At 41.3% G+C, this 19,377-nt stretch overlaps 1 protein-coding gene across 2 annotated transcripts in view; it reads left to right on the plus strand.

Moving 5' to 3' along the window:
- The window catches only part of LOC310841577 (uncharacterized protein), a 57,127-nt gene that overhangs the window by 1,810 nt on the left and 35,940 nt on the right, over positions 1 to 19,377 (plus strand). Inside the window, exon 2 of one of the 2 annotated variants that reach the window (XM_083732886.1) lies at positions 17,410 to 17,537. The exons of the other annotated variant lie outside the window; for it this stretch is intronic. Coding sequence (XP_083589012.1) covers positions 17,410 to 17,537 — 128 coding nt within the window. The remainder of the gene's footprint in view (positions 1 to 17,409; positions 17,538 to 19,377) is intronic. 2 annotated transcript variants of the gene reach the window in all.

Below are 19,377 nucleotides of genomic sequence, written 5' to 3' on the forward strand. Positions count from 1 at the left end.
CCCCTACTGCTACTGGCAATTCAGGAGGAACTGGGAAGAGGCCTTGAGTTTTCATCTGCCAAGAAGCTCTTTCTCTCCAGCTCACAACACTCCTCCCAAACTGAGTGCTAGAATGACTTTGTGAACAAAACAAACTCCATTAGCAATAAAAGTGTTGGGGTGGTGTGGTTTTTCTAAAATATTATTTATGAATGCCAACAGGAATGCTATTGCAACAACTTCAAAGAAAGTTCAGCTGGCACATTATTAAGAAGGGAAAACATGTTGAGGTGGCTGCTTGGTTTCAGAGCTAAGCAATCTGAGCAGAAGGCAGTTATGTAGCAGAGTTCTGGAAGCTTTCCATCCACTGCTGCTGCTCCCAGATATTAACCCAAGATGCAGACTAAACATTTGTACCCTGTTTGCACTGCCAGCTGACAAATGAAGGTAATTAATGAGCAGCTATAAGGTAGAAGAGTCTGGAAAATTGCAAGGCATGTCAACTAAAATGCCCAGCGCTGACGCCAGAGTATGGATTTGAGTGCCTTAGGCCTGCTAAGTAATCTTGCACAGATGTGCACTTTATATTGACTTTCTGCAAAGTATTCCTTGCGTTGTACTTTTTAGGTTCCTCTGTGTAAGATCATCCCCTTGACCAATTCTTTCTGGCAGGCCATAGGCAGGGAAGAAATATCACCACTGCATATTCCACTGCCAGTCATAGGAAGCAGCTGGCAATGGGATTAGACACTTGTCAGCGTTACATGCAGGTGTCAGTTCTTTAAAGACTCCTCTGACAATGCATGCTCTCAGAGACAGTAAAATCAGTTGCATCTGCTCTACCGCTTACTAGCAATTTCTACTGGGAACCCAGACCAAGGCTTTCCAAAATACAGTGATAAAGTGGGAGGCCCACAATCCTTCCAGCTCTCAGGTGGAAATTTATTGGCTCTGTTTTTCCCAGCCTAATGTAGGAAGACTTCTGTTGAATGAGATGAGAGGTCTATCTCCTCCAGTTTCATTCAGTGGCTCACTGTATGTCATATACTATTTTAGGGCGCTTCCACACTGTTGCTGTTTTGGGGTGGGGTTCAACCATGTACAAGCAAATCCAGGTTGTGCAATTATAGTTGATTAGCGGTCGTCTTGCCTAACAAGCCCACTTCCTGTGGCTGCAAAAAGTTGGACTGGCCATCAATCACTGGCCAGATTTCCACTTCCATAGTAAGGAAGTAGTAAGGAAAGTGATGGGGAATTAACTGGAAAGTGAGGGATAACACTTGCAATTTATGCAATGGCTTCTAACCTACCTGCAAACAAATAAAAATGAATACTTGTGAAATAGCCAGTGTTGTCCAATTTTCCTGCAAACGAATCAGGATGAATGCTCAATTAATAAATAAAAATGTGGAAGAGCACTTAAGAGCCAGATATCCATTGACTTAAGTTCTTGTGACTAGCAAAACCTACACTAAAGTAGCATGGATATTTTCTCCCCTCTCCCACCACACACATTACCGTGCTGCCGCCCATCAATCACTGGCCAGATTTTCACTTCCATAGGATGACATTTTCCTGGATATTTTCAGCATAGGATATATTTCTTCTGATTGCATTCTCAACCCATTTCCCCCCAAATATGGTAAGGTCTGAGTTTAAACATTCCCTATGCAAACTGTTGAAAGATAAATTTATTCAAGACCAGGTATATACAGATGGTAATGCATGTAGAAGACATGATCCTAGGGTTTGGTCTGAAGGTATATGAGACCACCATTTTGCTGAAGACTTTGCAAGTCTGAGTCTGGTTGGTACCTGGATGGCTAGCCACCTGGGAACCGCAATGGAGGAAAGCAGAAAGTTGAGATATAAGAAAAATTAAAATATCCAGGTGAAAACAATGGACAATTCTAAGACTGTGAGAGACCCAAGTTCAAATCCCCAGGCAGCAATGAATCTCTCTGGGTTACCTTGAGTCAGTCACTATCTCTTAGCTAAACCCATCTGATGGGATTAATGTAAAGGTAAAAAGAGTGTGGGACGCAGGTGGCGCTGTGGGTTAAAGCCTCAGCGCCTAGGACTTGCCGATCGAAAAGTCGGCGGTTCGAATCCCTGCGGCGGGGTGCGCTCCCACTGCTCAGTCCCAGCGCCTGCCAACCTAGCAGTTCGAAAGCACCTCCAGGTGCAAGTAGATAAATAGGGACCGCTTACCAGCGGGAAGGTAAACGGCGTTTCCGTGTGCAGCTCTGGCTCGCCAGAGCAGCGATGTCACGCTGGCCACGTGACCCGGAAGTGTCTCCGGACAGCGCTGGCCCCTGGCCTCTTGAGTGAGATGGGCGCACAACCGCAGAGTCTGGCAAGACTGGCCCGTACGGGCAGGGGTACCTTTACCTTTAAAAAGAGTGTGGAAAACCATGCAGGCTACCTTGATTTACAGTGGTACCTTGGGTTACAAACTTAATTCATTCTATAGGTCCGTTCTTAACCCTAAACAGTTCTTAACCTGAGGTGTGCTTTCACTAATGGGGCCTCCCATTGCCACCGCACCACCGGCATGCGATTTCCGTTCTCATCCTGGGGCAAAGTTCGTAACCTGAGGTACTACTTCTGGATTAGCGGAGTTTGTAACCCGAGGTATTTGTAACCCGAAGTACCACTGTATTTGGATAAAAGGCAAGATATAAATTTAACAATACTAAGTGTGACGTTGTAGTTAGTGTCAGGATAAATGCAACCGTCGGTCAGATTAAACAAAACAGTTGCATCAGCAGGAGCCAGTGCAACAAGTCCCCCTAGTGTAATGCGACTTGCTCTTTATCCTGCCTACATGCCCCTGTATCTCCCCTCAAATTGGCTGCTGGGGGTTGAGGAGAACCCCCAGAATATGATGCAGGGGACAAGAGGGGAGATTGTTCCATCAGGTAAGCTGAAATGCTTGCACTGATGTAACCGTTGTAGTAGCGCAATGTTTAGAATTCCATCTTAAACTTTAAGAGCACCTCCCACATCTAGTTTAAGAGATTAGACCCAAGCAGGAGGCAAGGCTAGAAGCTAGAAAGCAGCTAAAGGAGAGAAGACCTGTAGTACGTAGTTCTTTAATAAATCTATTTCTTGTTCAACTTCTCTGGCCTGCTTATTATTAATTAAGGAACACTGCAGTTAATAGTGTTGGATTTACACCAGTGAGAAATGGATTCAAATCCAGTAAACCAAACATCTTACTGGATTATCAGGGACAGTTGTTATATTTCAGTCTAATTTACCTCACAGTACTGTGAGAATAAAGGATAAGAGGAAAAAATGTAAATAGTAATACACCAGATTATAAATGCACCGAGAATACCAAATCTAGATCTATTCTCTGCTGTATGCCGTTGACTTTCTTTCAACAAGTAATGAACACACAAGATTAACCTGCAGTTTATTACTTTTTGCAAATACTAAAATGCTCTCCTGTTGAATAGTAATTAGAAATATTGAACTTCCATGAAGAATAGGCAGTTGGTTGATATTAAAGCTGCAATATAAACATCGTCATTCAGTATTCCTCGCTGGCTATTTTAACAATTGCAATCAGTGGCAAATTAGCTTTCTTGTGAAAATCATTACATACCAAATAATAAGGTTCACTCCATCTTTTTGTGAGACAAGCAAATCTTTCACAGAGGCACCAACAGCCACAGGAAGTGAATGGGAAGTTTGACCATAGAAAGGGTAGTTCACACAGCTACTAAAGCACCCAAAAATGCATTCATAAGGATTTTGCCATCATGAGTAAAATCTGATATGCACATTGGCTCTTTTGTATTCTTTATCAACAGGCCAGGGTACAATCCTAAATCTGGCCACTGCCCAGTAGGGCTTAACAGAACCACAGGGCCACTGCCAAATCTGTCACCTTTTTGTGCATACAAGCCAGGGTGGAAAGTAGAGGGGAGTGACCCAGGAACATGAGCCAACAGTGTGACGCGGGAGCTAAAAAAGCCAATGCAATTCTGGGCTGCATCAATAGGAGTATAGCATCTAGATCAAGGGAAGTAATAGTGCCACTGTATTCTGCTCTGGTCAGACCTCACCTGGAGTACTGTGTCCAGTTCTGGGCACCACAGTTCAAGAAGGACACTGACAAACTGGAATGTGTCCAGAGGAGGGCAACCAAAATGGTCAAACGCCTGGAAACGATGCCTTATGAGGAATGGCTAAGGGAGCTGGGCATGTTTAGCCTGGAGAAGAGGAGGTTAAGGGGTGATATGATAGCCATGTTCAAATATATAAAAGGATGTCACATAGAGGAGGGAGAAAGGTTGTTTTCTGCTGCTCCAGAGAAGCGGACATGGAGCAATGGATCCAAACTACAAGAAAGAAGATTCCACCTAAGCATTAGGAAGAACTTCCTGACAGTAAGAGCTGTTCGACAGTGGAATTTGCTTCCAAGGAGTGTGGTGGAGTCTCCTTCTTTGGAGGTCTTTAAGCAGAGGCTTGACAACCATATGTCAGGAGTGCTCTGATGGTGTTTCTTGCTTGGCAGGGGGTTGGACTCGATGGCCCTTGTGGTCTCTTCCAACTCTATGATTCTATGAATAACAACCTGCAGCATGCACAGCAATTGAGCCCAGATCAGGCCTGGTGCTGTCACATGAATGCCCCATTTCAGAATTTTCTGCTAGCTGCTGCCCACAGGGAACACTTCTACTCACCCATTTGGTAGGCAGAACAGAGAGCTCTGCACCAATGCAGCAACACTAGTATCAGTCCATAGGCAGAAGCTGGAGGAGACTATCCGGCATGACTGGGCAGATAGACACCTCCACCCAGCACCCTATCTAGTTCAGGTGCTCTACAGCTGCTTTTTTGAAAAAGAGGAAACTGTGGATGATCATCATGTTTCTCCCCACATTACATTTAATTCAGTCCTGGATTTCACCTCATGGAGGAAGGACCATTGTGCAGGACAGTGGTACTTCGGGTTAAGTACTTAATTTGTTCCGGAGGTCCGTTCTTAACCTGAAACTGTTCTTAACCTGAAGCACCACTTTAGCTAATGGGGCCTCCTGCTGCTGCCGCACTGCCGGAGCACAATTTCTGTTCTCATCCTGAAGCAAAGTTCTTAACCCGAGGTACTATTTCTGGGTTAGCAGAGTCTGTAACCTGAAGCGTATGTAACCTGAAGCGTATGTAACCCGAGGTATAGCCATGCAACTGCTCACGCTTGTGGACAGTTCTCACAAACTGCTGAATTCATGGCAACTTCAGTTTCTATTCAATGGTTGGTGACTTTCAGCTGCTCTGTAGCCATATCCCAAGCTTGCAACGTGGCCTGTGTACAATGGACTCATGTGGAATGAGCCACTGTTGTTGTTTTAAGCAGTTTTCATGAGGCTGGTTTGTGTTGAGTTCTACACATGGCACAATTTTTTGCACAATGGGCTCAGCATCTAGAAGCACAACTAAAAAGCAGCATGAATTGCCTATAAACTACACATCTTGTTTACTGAAAGAATCATAAAGCTTGGCCTATGCAGCCAGTCCTACACAGGTTCACACTGAAGCTGAGTCCTCTTACGTTCAATGGGACTTGCTCCCAAGTAAGTTTGCATAGAATAGCATCCTCTATCTGGCTTTAGTCATATAGTGGCTTCCAGACTGCACAAAGCACTTAATCCCAGAGATGTTTGTTGCTAGTGAGAGCAGCATTTGAGAGCACATGCTCGGTGATTTCAGTTAAATTTAAGCCCCTTCCAGGGATGCTTTGCAGACAAAGCCCAGCAATTTGCTCACCAGTCCATTTTCTTTCATGTAGAAGGGCTGGATTATTCTTCATTATTACAGTATATTAGGCAGAGATGTGCCAAGTGGGTGCTGGCTAACATCTCTGAATGCTTAAATGATAAGTTCTCTAGCTATGTAGTAATGTAAGCTTCTGAGCTGAGCACCCTTTCATTATGCGCAATTTGAGGTCAGGCTCCAGGCTGTCATAGTGACTTGTGACAGTTCCATATCACAGGAAATTAGGCATAACATGAAGAGCACAAGTTCACATACCTCCACATTTTGTATACAGAAGTCTGAGGCTTAACAAATGCTAGAAACAGGACTGTACTAGGCTAACACATGAGTTAGAAATATGTATTGTTTTACCTTTAGTAAATGACAAGCCCTATATAAATACATTCTATTCTTACTAGGACATGGTAAATAGTGGTAAATAATTTTTGTGGTTAATAATCAATATGCATCTGTGGCAAACTACTGTGTGTGTCACAAAGGCCTGTGTGTTTTTGTTTGGGTGTGGATAAAACTACAAAAGAGTTGGGTAGAAAACTGGGAAGAAAAACCCCAGCTCTAGCTTCTCCCTGCTCTCATTTTTCCACATTAGATAAGGATGACCTAATGTTCTTTTAGTAGAGTATGGAGGCACTCATATGAACTTTTGGTAGGTCAAGGGCTAATTTGCTAGAAGCTATTTCATTTTTCAAATATACCTATCACTGTTAGGCATCATTCTCTAGTGGGAGACAAGGGAAAGGCATGTCTGGATAGTGTTTCATGAATCCACATTTTATACCAAACTAAAAAGAATGAGGCAATTAATTTTCAATGGTTTCCTTAGAGTTTCAAGGACTTTATTCAGGGGATACTTCTGAGAGTGTTAGCACTGCAGATCCAGTTAATCATTTCTTTTTCTCCAGACCCTTCTGACTTTGGCAGAAATGGCAAAATCTGACATTAACCTTGATCTTTAATTTGACATCCATGACTTTTGGAGAGTTAATTTTTGAAACTCAGTACATACTTCAAGTTGTTTAAAGGATTTAAAATGAACGAAGATTCAGCATTGCCCCCCCACAAATACCCAAAAACAACAAGGTTTTGAAATTCTCTACATCTTATGAAAACAGAGAATTGAGAATAATTTTATTCCATTGGACACATGCATTGTTATTTTTTTAGCACAGGAAATGTTTCTATAAAGTTTTAAGATAACAGCATTCCTATATTTATGACCCTTATCAAACAAAACCCTGCTGAGTGTATTTTCATTTGAAAGGGCTTGCCTGCAGAGTGTGGTGCAACATGCTATTACTGTACTCTGATTGATGGGACACCCTCGTGTCCCATAAATCCCCATTATTTACATTATTAGCCATAGAACCTTTGCTTAAGCAACTGTGCACCCTTACCCAAATCATTAGTGGTGGTGAATCACATAATCCATTGGACAGGTTGCTGGAGATGGTATGGATGTCTAACTCCCTTTGACATCAATAGGGCCGTAGCATTTAACAATGTTCTAGAGTACACTTGCTGAGGAGTGTTTCATGGACTGTTCCAGGTTTCTTCCTTGAACTTTCAGATATCTTTAAGGACATCTCTAGCTCTTTTTTCCACAGTTAAGGGAAAACAGGCAAGCAATATTCTACACAGGCAAGCAACAGGTCAGGGACACCTTCCAGCCAGTCAAAAGCACTCAGTGAGGGTATAGGGCAGACTGGTGTAGCCTGGTGAGGGATTATGTACCAAAGAGGGGCTTGAGGGTCTCCACTTCCTAGTGCAAAGGATTAACCATAATAGACTTCTTACAGTCGGGCTTTTGCTATTCCACATGGACACTGGATAGCTACCCACAGTTTAGTCTAGGCTCTCTGAACATACCACAACATATCTAGCTGTGGGTTTGTTGTGGGCACTTGCCATATTCCAAGACAGAATTAGATAGACTTTGGTTTCAATGGGGTACATAATGCTTAATTCTGTGTTGGATTGTTGCCTTGCTGCAAGGCACTTAACCTACTTATTTATAGTTCCCAACTCATTTTTCATAGGCCAGGGTAGTAGCACAAGAGGCCTGCCACACACACACACACACACACACACGCAGCAATCCTAGATTTAACCAGTAGGGGCAGTCATGGAGCCACAGCTTAGCTGTGTAACCTTGTGTGTAACGTTATGGGCACATACAAGCAGAAAGGGCTAGGGATCGCTTCACATTGCCACAAAAATGTCCAGAGTCAGTTTTAAGCTTTAAGTACAGCCATTGGTTTAGAGCAGTAGTTCCCAGTTGGTGTTACGCAGACCACCTGCACCATTTGGATAACAAATACTACCATAGAGCTATAAATATTCTCAAAAGTAGGGGGTCCATGCCTTGGCTTTTGAAAGTACGGTACATAGTACTTAGCTAATTGGGAAGCAATGCTTTAGAGAATAATGTGAAAGAAACACGTTTGAGGCACATTTAAATAGCATCTACAAGCAATAATTCAATTTTCCTCTCCCTCCCTCCCTCCCTCCCCCCCCTCTCTCTCTCTCACACACACACACTTTCTTAACATCTATAGAGATAAATAATCTCCCTCCCTTTTGCGCCATCTTTTCCAGTGAAGTAGGAGTCATTACCCTTTTATTATTATAGATATGTTCTCTAGGAGTTGATTCAATGAAACATATGGCCCGATTAAGGACATATAAATTAAGTGGGAAGGGATTGCATTTAATAATTACCTGCAGCTGCAGCTCTCAGTAGTCGCAAAAAATATACACATTTCTAAAACTCGTATTTATAGAAGCACAGGAAAGTACCAATGTTTTTTCAAAGGAAGAGAGAAATGTGGGCACAGTAAAGGACGCAATGCAGCTTGAAACCAAATGTCATTCTTTCTATATGCAGGCCACTGCTCCATTTTTCAGCTTGCCATATGTGCCAGTTGTCAATGCCCAGTTCATTAGCACTTTTCTGGTTCTAAAAAAGGCCAGGCCTAAAGGCCTGAAGTTCAATCTCTGTTTAAAATACAATGTTTCTTTCCCATATTTCTAATTTTTTAAACAAAGGCAGTTTGCTGGTGTTGCTTTAGTAACTGCATGTGAAATAAATGGAAAGTAACGCTTATTACTTGAAAAACTAGAGAGAGACATGAAATGGAAGCATTAAACATAATAAACCTGACTGTGTCTTAGCAACTGTATGGAGTCTATCTTTCCAGTTTATTATGGTTCGATGGTTATCGGAGACTTAGGCAAACATTCACTTCCATTTAAGAATTGAAAATAATTTCTCAGCTCTTTTACAGGCAATCCCTTTCTTAAACCAGCATTGTCTTTCTCACTAGGAAGTCTCCTCTTTCCACTCTTATCTCCCCTTTATATTGATTGAACTCCCCTTCTAATGCGCAAAGCTAATGGCTCCATCTTCCTGCATGTCTCATGAAAATAGTAGTAGAAGAAGAAGAGTTTGGATTTGATATCAGGGAAATCAATTCCTCAGCTTATGAAGACACCAAAGATCTTTTAAAATCTTAAAAATGGGTGGGAAGATCAATGTCTCCTTAGTTTCATCTTCAATATCAGCTGGTGCCTAAGCAGGCCATGAGCCTTTTGAGAAGGACTGCCATCATAAACTGCCATCAATATTTCTGGAATACACTGTTCATGCTGAATTGATGTGTGACCTTGATAGAGTCCTTAAAGGTTTCTTGACTGCAATGAGATTAGGGCTGCATTCCTTATACAGTGGTACCTCTGGTTAAGAACTTAATTTGTTCCAGAGGTCTGTTCTTAACCTGAAACTGTTCTTAACCTGAGGTACCACTTTAGCTAATGGGGCCTCCCGCTGCCACCACGCGATTTCTGTTCTCATCCTGAAGCAAAGTTCTTAATCCAAGGTACTATTTCTGGGTTAGTGGAGTCTGTAACCTGAAGCGTCTGTAACCCGAGGTACCACTGTACACATTTACCTGAAGTTCAGTGGGACTTTCTTCTTAGTAAACAGGCATAGGGTTGCCCTGTAACTATAACTGTTGAGTACTTCTGGTTTATAGACAATGAACATTTTAAATCTTATTGAGTGGGTGGACAAATTACTGCTCTGAAAATGGACTCATTGGGTGGTGTCCAACTAAGATTTACTCATAGTATCCCCACTGAAACTAATGAACATAGTTAAGTTAGGTCTATTACTTTCAATAGGTCTAGCTAAATGCCACCTCATGTTGTCAACAATGGTCTTTCATTTTTAAAATTTATTTTTGTAGTCTGCTGCTATGTATGCCAATGAAGGCCATTTTGCCCACTGAGACATACTATACATACAGTTGAAGTCCTACTCAATGCAGTGGACTTGCTTTTGAGCAGACACTTGTATACACACACTTGTACTGCAAGTGTGTACAGGTTTGCCCCTTTTACAGTATTATTAGTTAATCGGTAGAGTGTGGACATATATAGCCGACTTTTGAAAGCCAACTCACAGTTGACATGACAAAATCTGCAATAAACAACAGGAGCAGCTATTTTAAATTATGTTTATTATATGTGGGGAAAAACAAAATAAAATATTGCAGAGATAGGAAAATGCTAACTTTATGTAGGCTCATGTGAGAATGAATTCAGTGTCAAGTTAGCAGGGTACATACATACATACATAAAAAAAAAAAATTGCTAGAAAAGTGAAAGTTCAAAACTGATGCAACCAAAATATAAAATGAAACAATGAAACAATACAACAGGACTGTCTTTCCATTTGAATTTAAGTTGTCTGGCTGCACCTACCCTCTGAAATTCCCTCCTGTTACTTATCACATAGTGCCTCCCTATTCCCACGGTTCCAACTCAGTTGATTGACACTCATCCAGTCCATCACTGCATCCACATGACGGTCCAGATCATGCTTAATTATTTGGGATTCAAATGTTATGGAGAAATAGAGCTGCATGTTAATTCACTTTAAGGAAGCGATTCATAAATGGGAATAAATAAATAATAATAATAATATTGGTTACATGAAAATCCCAGCTTTCCAGATCTACATGGTGCTTTCTTTAGGTTCTTTCTATTTACCTATATAATCTTTTGCAACTGACACTGTAATTTTATAAATTTCTTATTAAACTGTATCTCCCTGGCTTCCCCAATAAATAAGATTGTTATTATATAATGCTGCTCTTCTTTAATTGGATAGCTGTCATGAAACTACTTTGAGGTCATTTAGATTAGCTGGTAAAGAAATTTAACACACATTTGGTCAGGGATCTACACAAATAAAGATGTTAACAAGATACCTTACTTTTGACCTAGGTAAAATTGTAGCCTATTATTATTACATTTAAAAAGCCAGGATGCTTTTATTCTAATTACTCATTAATATTAGACCGAACAAACCACAATGTGGTCCTTCCAACGATCAAAGACTGGATTTGATTATCTAGGCTATTCAAATAAGCTCCTACAGTACTGACATAAAACATACAAACTTCAAAATAAGTGGGAAGATTCCAGGCAATGAAACAAACTCCCCTGCTCATGTATGGAGAGGTCAGCTGTCATCAAGATCACATTCAAGCCAAGGATACTTTATGTTCTAAAGAAGACTCCCTTCTTTGGCAGGAATGTGGAAAGGTTTTTATTGAAAGGGTGAAATTATTCAAATTTCAGAGTGTTCCCAAATCTAAAGACTTTTAACGCACGAGCACACTCACTCAGAAACATAAGTGGAACAAAACCTCTGTTTTCTGCCATCCCAGTTATTATCCGGAACTCTGTGGATGAGGACAGATGCCATTTACCTGTGTTCATGTAACCAGTCAGTCCCTTTGGTCCAAACCTGACAACTGGATAATTTAGTTATACTGTGGGAAGTATCACTAGACAATTTTGTGAGCACCATTTTTGTTGGAAAAGTGACAAATAAACGGATGACGACAACAGGTGTTTTTCGTGTTTTCACCTGATGTTTGTCTTCCAGCGTTCATTGCTGTTAGACAGTTTGGATTCCCACGTGCCTTGGCAGCTCCCCACTCTGCTATTCCAAGCCTGCTGAGAGAAATGATGCATAACAGCATCATTGTAGAACTTTTCCTTCCTTCCTTCCTTCCTTCCTTCCTTCCTTCCTTCCTTCCTGAATCCTTAAAGCCACAATAGCTTGCCTGAAATAGAATATTTGGACCCAACTAGACGCTGGTTGCCTTCTACAGAATGTGTAGATCCAGTGCAAAAGTGCATCTGCTGGCAGGAGCCAGGGAATCACAGCAGACAAAGAAAGGGATTTAACCCTTTCTTTTTCTGCTTCAGTTCTGAGGAAAATCATAGGAACCTAGGAAGCTTCCCTGTACCAAGTCATACCATTTGTGTGGGAAACTCCAGCGGGTACAGAATGCTGCAGCGAGGCTCCTCACGGGGTCTCTGCCATGGGAGCATATTCACCCAGTGCTTTTCAAGCTGCACTGGCTCCCGGTGGAGTACAGGGTCAGATTCAAGGTGCTGCTTTTGACCTTTAAAGCCCTTCACGGCCTAGGACCCTCGTACCCACGGGACCGCCTCTCCTGGTATGCCCCACGGAGAGCCTCAAGGTCCATAAATAACAACACCCTAGTGGTCCCAGGCCAGGGCCTTTTCAACTCTGGCTCTGGCCTGGTGGAACGCTCTGCCTCATGAGACCAGGGCCCTGCAGGATCTGATTTCTTTCCGCAGGGCCTGTAAGACAGAGCTGTTCCGCCTGGCCTTTGGCTTGGAGCCAATTTGATTCCCTCCCTCTCTTTTTGATTCCCTCCCTCTCTTTTTTTCCTTTCTTTTCCTTCTCCTCCTGCGATGAGGCTACATTTTAATATTTTAATGTTCCATTATTTTAATGTTGTATTTTATTTTTGTTTTTAAGTTGTAATCATTCATCTTGTTTTTATTATTGCTTGTAAGCCGCTCTGAGCCCGGGCTTGGCTGGGGAGGGCGGGGTATAAATAAAAAATTATTATTATTATTATTATTATTATTATTATTATTATTATTATGATACATAAGTAGCAGTCAAATACAACATTCCTTGTTTTCCTAGAGTGGACATGCGAGGGAATGTTTGGTCCAGCCAGTCAAAAACTTCCTGTTTTGTCCTGGCTGGGACATACTTCCTTTGCATGTGACTAGATGTGGGCATGACCTTACCTGTCCAGGTAACACAAAAGGAAAGGGCAAGCAGCCATCTCTCTCCTTTTGAGTACCTCCGTAATTGGAACAGCAGCTTTTAGCTAGAATTGCTCTGTTGGCTCTAAGCCAACAGAGGACACAGGGACCATCTCCGTATGGGATAGATCCACATGTATATACTTTGTAACTAAGTCTGCCTTCAGGGATCCAACTGTGAACTGATGATGTGAGTAAACTTCTTTTATACAGTATACTTTACACAAGTTTGTGGTGTGTTTATTCTTTTAAGAGGGATATAAGGGAACTCCCAGGGACATGGGTGGTGCTGTGGGTTAAACCACAGAGCCTAGGACTTGCTGATCAGAAGATCGGCGATTTGAATCCCTGCGACGGGGTGAGCTTCCGTTGCTCAGTCCCTGCTCCTGCCAACCTAGCAGTTTGGAACCACCTCAAAGTGCAAGTAGATAAATAGGTACCGCTCCGGCGGGAAGGTAAACGGCGTTTCCGTGCACTGCTCTGGTTCGCCAGAAGCGGCTTAGTCATGCTGGCCACATGTACGCTGACTCCCTCAGCCAGTAAAGCGAGATGAGCGCTGCAACCCCAGAGTCAGTCACGACTGGACCTAATGGTCAGGGGTCCCTTTACCCTTTACCTAAGGGAACTCACAGGAATCTAATATTGAGAGGCTTAAACAAGCCTGCAACCAGTTACCTGCTGTGCATTTAAAAGTGGAATGTAAAACTCTACTAAGTTATAGAACTTGCTAGTGCAAGTTAGGAAGGATATTAATAAACAATATAGCCTCTCCTGCCTCCATGAACATTCCCACAATTTGTCCCTCTAGTTTAGTACTGTTGACGCTGACAGACAGGCTCTTCTTTCAAGGTAACACATAGGGAGTCTTTCTCAGTTGTACTTGCAGACACCAGAGATGAAACCTGGGATCTTTTTGCATGAAAAGCATGAAAACTGAGCCATGATCCTTTCCATTTCTCAAAAGAATTTATTATTTTATTTATTTTGCAAATTGTATGTACCACTTGAGTAATAAACAAAGGAAACACACCTCAAAGTAGTTTACAAAAATTATTTGCATTGGGGAAGTACCCTAGTGCTGCCTGCTGCTATCCTGATAAATATTGATACACATAGGGTTGCCATATTTAAAAAAGTGAAATCCGGACACAAAGGTTGTTGAAATTCCAGATGTATGGCAGCCCTAGATACACCCCACCCCTAACAGATACTATTTGCTTTTAAATTAGAATTTATAATGCACATTCTGCACAAAGTCACATTTAACATTGCATCTCGGTCCCTTCTTTCATTCAGACAGATAACAGAGAAATGCCTATTTCAATGAAATGTCTGGAGAAAAAATATTTTGAAAAGTATTATTAGCAGATATTATTTTAACTAAATCATTCTAATTATTTTTTTAAAAAACAAAACCCTTCCAGCCATAGTTTAGCCATCCTGATCGTATACATTTTCCTAGACAAAACAAGGCACTCTGAGAGACATGGACTTCTACACAAAGTGTGTTGATCAGATCTTGACATGTTACATTAACAATATGATCAGCAATCACATCATAGGCTTCAAAAAATAAAATGCCAAGTGCATTTACTGTTGATCGTTGCCACAGTAGCCACTGGGCCCAAAGTGAAGGGACACTTTACATCTTCCCTTGCCATCTGTGATCATTTAGCATGCGGGGGTGGGGTGGGGGAGAGAGAGACTCGTGTGTTGCGGTGCCGATAGCTATGCCCTCCCATTTCACTCTGGCCCGGTATTTTATTTTTAAAAACTTTTGATGTGATGGCTGATCACAGCACTAATGACAGTTAGGTCCTTAATTAGTGTTTATTGTCTATAGCCAAAGGGTTTTGCTTTTCCAAATGGTGCGTAGGATACCCTACCACCTGGAACTGGGTCTGTTGGACCAGCAAGAGACCAGTTAGCCGGTGTATCATTCATATGGTCTGCAGGTACCAGAAGGCCTAAAATAAGTCTTTATGGCCCTATACATTACCACCATGTGGACATGCTTTTTTTCATCTGATCATCACAGATTACTTTCTAAAAGATACCAATGGCTAGTGATAAGCACAATACAAGGCATATTTTCTTGCCGCTTTGCAATAAGCACTTACCATTCTTTTTTGTAGATACAGCAGTTTCTTTCTGTTTGCTGGGATACAGCCAGGTTGTGGCCTTCAGCGCTTTTTCTCAGGTGCCTGCCTATTTCTTTTTAATTGTGCCTCTTGATCCTGCCTGCTGCCTCTTGGATAGCAATTTGCCTGCACAATGCAAGTTCTCAGCAGAGTGCCAAAAACACTCAGCTTGCTATTTGAAATGTATCCCTTAGGTACCGTTGCAGTGTTGTTGAGAAATGTGAAGTTGGCTGGCCAGCAGGTTTCTGAAGCAGCAAAATTGAATTTGGCAAAGGGTGAGGCCGTTCATATTGCTTCCAGGTGAACTTTAGCTTCAGGATCATTTAACCCTGTGGTATTTGATGGTGGTTGTCAAAATTGCATTGCTTTTATTCAAAATATGTTTCTTTTGGACTGAAGGAATATTTTTTCCAATGCTTCATATTTGCTCTGTTGCTAAGAGAAATCCTTTCTCTTTGCCTTGTTCTTAATTTAAATACAAATCGGCTTATCAAGTTTACTTTGTGACATACATGTGGTGGTTAATATTGACACACACACCCCGAAAGACACATACACTCCCCATCATTATAATTTCCAAGGCAGCTCTCTGTATTATCTTTTTGGTTAGGCAATAGGTAGAACAATCTCATATGTCAATTACATTGGAGTCAGAGATATGCTACCACTATTCTGGCAGGATGGATATTGCATATGGGATGTGCTCAGCCAAGAATGCACAAAAAGAATCAACAGGAGGGCCTGCTAGTTCTGTGGATGAACATACACTGAGGTATTCACCAGAAAGACAAAACCAGCTCTGTATTAGGGTTCTCTGCACAATCATATGGATAGGTTTGTGGTCTTTTCCATTGCTGTACATAGTCTTCCAGTCTATAAGGTCATTATTTTGTCAGTACAAATCACACTCTATACATTCAGTTTTCAGATTAACTGTTGGTTCCTTTTTATTGTTTAAAACTGCTTGGAAAAATACCAGAGTGCCAACAAAATGCAGCGACATATTTTCAATATTGATTTCACAAAAAGCTAACAAATCAGAATATAGATTCAAGATGGTATAACTGTTCCAGTTTAGATTTATCGGACATATTAAATAGGACAATCTTGTTCAGTTCTAGCACCAGGGTACAGAGGAGCAAGTGCTAAATGTGATTTATACTCAAAAACCAAGGAACTTTCCTCATATTTCCTATCCCATAAACTTGCTAATCACTTTAGAGATAATATCATTAAAATACACACTTCTTACATCACAGATTTAAAGCTTTCTGTCCTCATCCAGACAAACTGGGAAAACTTTTTGAAAGGTCTTCTAATAAATAATATTGATATATGCTAGGAATGCACTCCTTATTTAATTTTTCCCATTCTTTTCTTTTCATTTGGGAGCAGATAGTTTTATTCAGAATCTATTATTTATAAACAGTCATAAAACTGCTTTCATGAAATAGTTACACAAGAGATATTCCAGAGAGACCCAGCTTTGAGAAAAATGTAAAAGTTATTTGTTTAAAGCCTGCATGTCCATGTGTTTCCCTCAGTGTAATGCAGTAACAACAAAAAAATCTTCCCAGTCTAAAGCAATTGAGTTAGGAGAGAAGGCTGTACGACGTATTCACACTTATTCATAAATCCATAAGTACAGTAATGTTTCATGGATTGTCCTCTGATGACACAATGGGGTGTATATGCTGCTGTATGGGCTGTGCTCGCACCCCCAATAAGGGGAAAGATGGGTGTTGGACTCCACAGGAACAAAATACAGTCCAATTCTGCCGAAGTACTAACTAGGAAAGAATTATTTGTAATTCACAAGCAGCCATACAAGTTATATGCAAGATGAGGCTACCAATGGCTGCTAGCCAATATGCCAATGATCAGTCTCCACTGTTGGGGACAGTATTTCCCTGAATACCAGTTGCTGTGAATCTCAGCTGTGGAGAGTGCTTTCCCTTGATGCCTAGCTTATGGGCTTCCCATAGGAATTGGTTGGCCACTGTGAAAACAGATTGCTGGAGAATAGATAGGCCTTGGCCTGATTGGTCTTTACTTATGTCCGTAAGTGATGCTTGCCCAAGCAGGCTGCTTTTGCTGAGGATTCTCTTCCTTTCTTGGCAGCTGTAATCCTCACAACTGGATTCCAGTGGTACACAGGTGTTTAACTCCTTCCTAGCCTGACTAAACAGTTCACATAAGCGCAGCAGCCAAGATTGGAACTCTTTTCTTGCGCAGTGCAGCTTCCACAAAAGAATTTCCCTTTTTCATATAGCTTATACTGTATAACACTGCCCTCTGACCAATCCCAGAACTGCTGGGAATACAGTTTTTCTTCCTGCAGCAACAAAACACAGGCAGAAGGTGGAAGGGAAAGCAATAATACATGCCTTCGTTGTAGCATAGATTCCATGTTCTTTGTTCCTGCCTTTGGCCTTCTCCACTTCTCCAAATTTATCTCCAGAGCAAGAGGTAAGGTGATTATGTAGGGCATATCCTGGACTAAAGTTCAGATGGGAGTTGTGGCCCCAAATATCTGGACAGCACCGGGATGGAGAAGGTTGAAGTAGGGTTTGTCTGGGGTTTTTTTTTACTCTAAAAAAGGAAGCTGGACTTTTCCCCGTTCTCTTATTCCTTGGGGATATACATTTGCGTGATGTACCTGCCTTTTCCAGTAGGTATCCATTTGGCCTGAAACTATGGCTGCCTATGCACCATACATTTCAAGCACATGACTTCCCCCAAATCTGGGGACTGTAATTTGTTAAGGGGATTAAGGGTTCTGGGAATTGTAACTGGGACGGGTAAACTACAGCTCCCAAAATTATTTGGGGCAGGTTGTATGCTTTAAATATATGATGTGTACATAGCCTTTGTTGTAGTGCATGAGGGTATGGAGAGAGAGAGAGACAATGAGAATATGCCTGGTGTTCTTATTGCAAACACTGGGTAGAAGCTTGTGTTCAATTCTAGTATAACCTCTAATGTTCCCATTGGAACAAGAACAAAGAATAACAGGAGGAGAATTGAGAGAGGGTTGAGTCGTGATCAGGATTACAGTCTAAAGTAACCTGCGACTGAATATGTCTGTGCACAGTTCATAAATATTTCCACAGATCCATTTAAATGTAAAGTAATATTTATTTTACTTATTCAAGTATCGTGAAGGGAAATAGTGGTTATGGTTCCATTTTGTTATCAGGCACTACTGGGAGTAATTAGCAGTGAATGAACATATTAAAACCTCCATAATGGGATTTGGGTAGACACCAAAGCAAATAATACATTAACACATTAGAGATTACAGGCATCTTTAAAAAATGTATGGTCTTGCTGGGCGGATGACATTACACAACCAATATGTCAGAATAATGTTTGCTTGTCCCTTGTTAATATTGGTGGATTTAGGTCCTTATTCAGCACTTACAAATAAATGATGCAAGCAGGGATTTAAAAGTTTGAATAAACCAAACTGTTACTTTTTTCTTTCTGCATCAAGATACAAAGGGTGCAGTATTTCTGTGCATTTCTGAGCAGGTAAGTGGAGTGGTCATTAATTAAATTACTTTCCATTATTTTCATTTTCCTTCTTCCTTAACATATAAATGTAGTCCAAGTGGGATCAATATGTGATCCAATATCAATTCTCCATGAAACCCATTCATCTGGTAGTTGTCATTTAGGACTTAGCAAATAGTTCTAAATTTGATCCATGGATAACCCCAGGCAATGTGCTACCTCTTCATAGACTGTGTACGCACTCCTATTTACACTGCAACCACTGCCCTCCCACTGCTGGTTTGGGAAGCAGTGTACATAAATTAGCCACAATTCATATTTATCCTGTCCCTGTCTTCTTATACTTTGAGAAATATTGCACTTTGATGCTCTTTCTCATAAAACAGCTTCAATCCAAATTGATAAAAATAATGAGCTCACTGTGTTTTAAACCAGTAATGAGCACACAGTCTTAGCCTCACTTCCTATTCTGCAAAAGCAGGATTGATGATGATTTTGTCCTAGAATTAAAGTTGTGAGTTCTTTAACTTTTTGTGGTTGTGTTCTGCAACATGTCAATGACGCGATATTAGTGCATTTGTGGCAGATATATACTGGACCATCCGCACGTCATTCCACTTCCATTCCATTGGTTGTTTCCTGAATGTGATGCTTCCTGAATGTTAATGCATTGTTGCCACTGGGAGGGCCATCACAAAAGCAGGACAAAAAGTAATCTGGAACATTACGACCACAACAAAACTTTCGCAAGCACAAACATTATCAGAAGTGGACTGCGTATAACCACCTGATG

The sequence above is a fragment of the Podarcis gaigeae genome, assembly GCF_964106915.1.
Source record: "Podarcis gaigeae genome assembly, chromosome: 3".
Classification (NCBI taxonomy): domain Eukaryota; kingdom Metazoa; phylum Chordata; class Lepidosauria; order Squamata; family Lacertidae; genus Podarcis; species Podarcis gaigeae.